Raw genomic sequence first — 3,385 nt, forward strand, 5'->3', positions numbered from 1 at the left:
ATGCCTTTTGGGCAGTTTTACTTCACGCATGTGCACGTGTGAGGGGCTTTGGTGGTTTAGTTCAGCTACTTGGATCGTGTGTCACGGACTAGTCTTCCAATTCTGCAATTGATGGTTCTAATTATGGATCATAGGTTATCCAAGTGCGTCTGATTCTTAAACTTACTATTTTGATGCAACTGGTGGTATTATTAGATGAATTTGTCATGAGAAATAGATTGAATTGATAATACATGTCCTTGTGTTTTAGGATTTTTTTCTTTGGGTGGAGGGGGTGTCTGAATGTACCCATTGGCACATCCGGTTAAAACTATGAGTAGATATTTTATTGCCCACCAAAATTTTCTGCTGGAATTATAAAAGCCCTTTCTTTCTCTAAAGATTATGGTTGATATTAGTCAATAATTATAATATTTATTTAATAATAACTATTTGGTATTAATTTTTATTTCTGCATTTTTTAAAAAAAATTAAATACTGCTTATCATCACATTCCTACTGTTTTTTAAATATATTAAATGAAATCCCCCCAGCATATGTTTGTCAAACAGAGCTATATCCATCGACCTGCATATCGAAATAAATAATAATTTATTTTATATGTTTATAGAGAGACTCATAATACTAGTGATAAGATCGAATCTTACCATCATACAGGGTCAACTTTGTGGGACTCTTACCTAAAATAGCAACAATAATTTTTTAAAACCCAATCATTTCGTCCACCACCATGTATGCACGAGCAGCAGATGCGCAACGATCCCACAAACGAACCCAAGCGCGGCGCTGGAGCCCACCAGCGACGCCGCGGCGCACAGCAGCATCACAAACGCCTCCTCCTTAGACGCCATGTCCCGCGCCGCCATCGCCAACTCCACTCCCGCGAACAGCAGCAGCACCCCCAACAACCCCACCGGAAACTCCACCAACACTCTCAGCATCGACCCCCCGAGCACCACCCCCACGACCAGCTTCGCCGCCCCGAGCACCGCCACGCAACCGCCGCTCCGCCCGCCGAACTTGTACTGCCCTGCGAGCCCACCTGCTCCGTGACAGCACGGCATCGCCCCGAACCAACAACCAACCAAATTCATCAGCCCGACAGTGACCGACACCGATGTCGCCGTCGCCTCCGGCTTGTCGGGAAAGAGGTCGGCCGAGAGCTTGCACACGGCGATCACCGAATTCAGCACCGACAATGGGATCTGAGGCACCGCTCCTTTGATGAATCCTTCTTTCCATGCATGCTTGGAGATTCTCATCACATGCACGGCTGATGGCCCTGGTTTCAATTCTTTCACGGCGCTTGGCTTTCTTATCATAGCCAATATGATGCCTAACAGGAAGACGAACACGGCGGATGGTACCGAGACTAGTAATCGTCTCCATCGCCTCCCTCGTCGTCGTCTCTGTTCTTCTCCGGATCCAACGTGAGCAAGCTCGTTGTTATCTTCTTCTTCCTCGCCAGCACCATTTATGACGACGATGAAGATGGTGGCGATTATGGCTAGAAGCAGTCCATCGAGGCCTAGCCATGACCTCTGCCCTAAAGATTTCCCTTTTGCGAGATCTTGATCGTTGCGGATGTATTTGACGGCGGTCATCGCGAAGGATAGCCCTTGAGATAGCTGAATTCCTCGCACGACGGGGAGGGGGATGAGCTTGTAGGCGAGTTGCATGAGCCTGGTGGCGCCTAGGAAGAAGAGGACGGCCGAGGTGCAGATACCGGCGGCCATGATCTCGGGGACGGCGAAGTCTGGGCCGCTGGAGATGGCGACGGCGGCGATGGATTTCATGGGCTGGACGGGCATGGGGACGCCGAAGAGGGCGCCGGTGAGGATGTTGTAGACGCCGGTGAAGATGAGGGTGGTACCGAGGTCGAGGCCGTTGGCCAGAGCCAAGGCGAGGATGATGGGGATGTAGGTGCCCAGGTCTCCCATGGCTCCGTTCAGTTCGGACCATTTGGACTGGAAGGATAGGTTGGTCCGGACTTTGGCGAGGAGAATGGTCGGAGTGCCGGGATGCTCCGGTTTGGGGTTGGGAGTCTTACCGTCTTCTACGTTGATCATGGAAGTCGATCCGTGACAGTTCAAAGGAAAAAGGTTTGGCGTTAGTTTGAGGCTAACGCGGGATTTTATACAGACGGATTTTCTTGCTAAATGCCTTCTCCATTAATAGCAGGAATATTAACAAAAGCTTAAATAGTGGTCCAGAAGGTTCCACGCACCCAAGCGGCTAGAAGCGCAGAACAAAAAAGATGAAATATTACGTGGAATAGACTTTAAAATTTATCATATTTTTTTTAATATTAATTTTAAAAAAAAATTAAAATTTAAAAAAATATTAATAAAATTATTAATTTTATAATTAAAATATTTTATTTTTTTATTTTTAATATATATTTTTTAATGATACACACCATATGAGCAAATAATACATCACATATATAGTCAGATGATACATACTATAAGATTTTTTTGATATATGTCTAATAATGATCCAATACATACTTCAGATAAAATAATACATAATGTAGCGAACTTAGTATTCACCAGTATACAGTATATGATAAGTTGATACACACATAACAAAATATTAATCCAATATCCTAATATCGTATAAATAATACATAGTTTTCAGAATATAGCACTCATCACAAGAATATTAACAAAAGCTCAAATAGTGGTCCAGAAGGTTCCACACACCCAAGCGGCTGGAAGAGCAGAACAAAAAGGATGAAATATTACGTGGGATGGGCTTTAAAGTTTATCATAGTTTTTTAATATCAATTTTAAAAAATAAATTTAAAATTTAAAAAAAATATTAATAAAATTATTAACTTTATAATTAAAATATTTTATATTTTTTTCATTCTTAATATATATTTTTTAATGATACACACCATATGAGCAAATGATACATCAAATATATAGTCAGATGATATATACTATAAGATTTTTTTTTATATATATCTAATAATGATCCAATACATACCTCAGATAAAATAATACATAATGTAGCGAACTTAGTATTCACTAGTATACAGTATATGACAAGTTGATACACATCTAATAAAATATTAATGCGATATCCTAATATCGTACAAATAATACATAATTTTCAGAATATAGCACTCATCAGTATACATAGCACATGAGCAAATAATATATACTAGATGACCTACTAATATATACCGTAAACTTTTTTAATATATACCTAGCAACAATCCAATACACACCTATAGATAAATTGCTATATAATTTACCGAACTTAATACCTAACAATACGCAGTATATAGTCAATTGATGCACACCTAGCAAAATAATTATCCAACATTTCAATACACATGTTTAGATAAAATAATACATAGTATTTATGAATTTTT

General features: G+C 40.3%; 1 protein-coding gene across 1 annotated transcript; it reads right to left on the reverse strand.

Moving 5' to 3' along the window:
* Positions 1 to 551: 551 nt before the first annotated feature.
* LOC105057567 (molybdate transporter 1-like) lies at positions 552 to 2,144 on the reverse strand. Its single transcript, XM_010940211.4, has one exon. The coding sequence runs from the start codon at positions 2,067 to 2,069 to the stop codon at positions 714 to 716; it is 1,356 nt and encodes a 451-aa protein (XP_010938513.1). The 5' UTR covers positions 2,070 to 2,144; the 3' UTR covers positions 552 to 713.
* Between the last annotated feature and the right edge of the window lie 1,241 nt (positions 2,145 to 3,385).

The sequence above is a fragment of the Elaeis guineensis genome, chromosome 14, assembly GCF_000442705.2.
Source record: "Elaeis guineensis isolate ETL-2024a chromosome 14, EG11, whole genome shotgun sequence".
Taxonomy (NCBI): domain Eukaryota; kingdom Viridiplantae; phylum Streptophyta; class Magnoliopsida; order Arecales; family Arecaceae; genus Elaeis; species Elaeis guineensis.

What these genes read in the sequence shown, in the direction of transcription:
- LOC105057567 (XM_010940211.4), bottom strand. Translation starts at nt 2,069, where the DNA reads ATGATCAACGTAGAAGACGGTAAGACTCCCAACCCCAAACCGGAGCAT.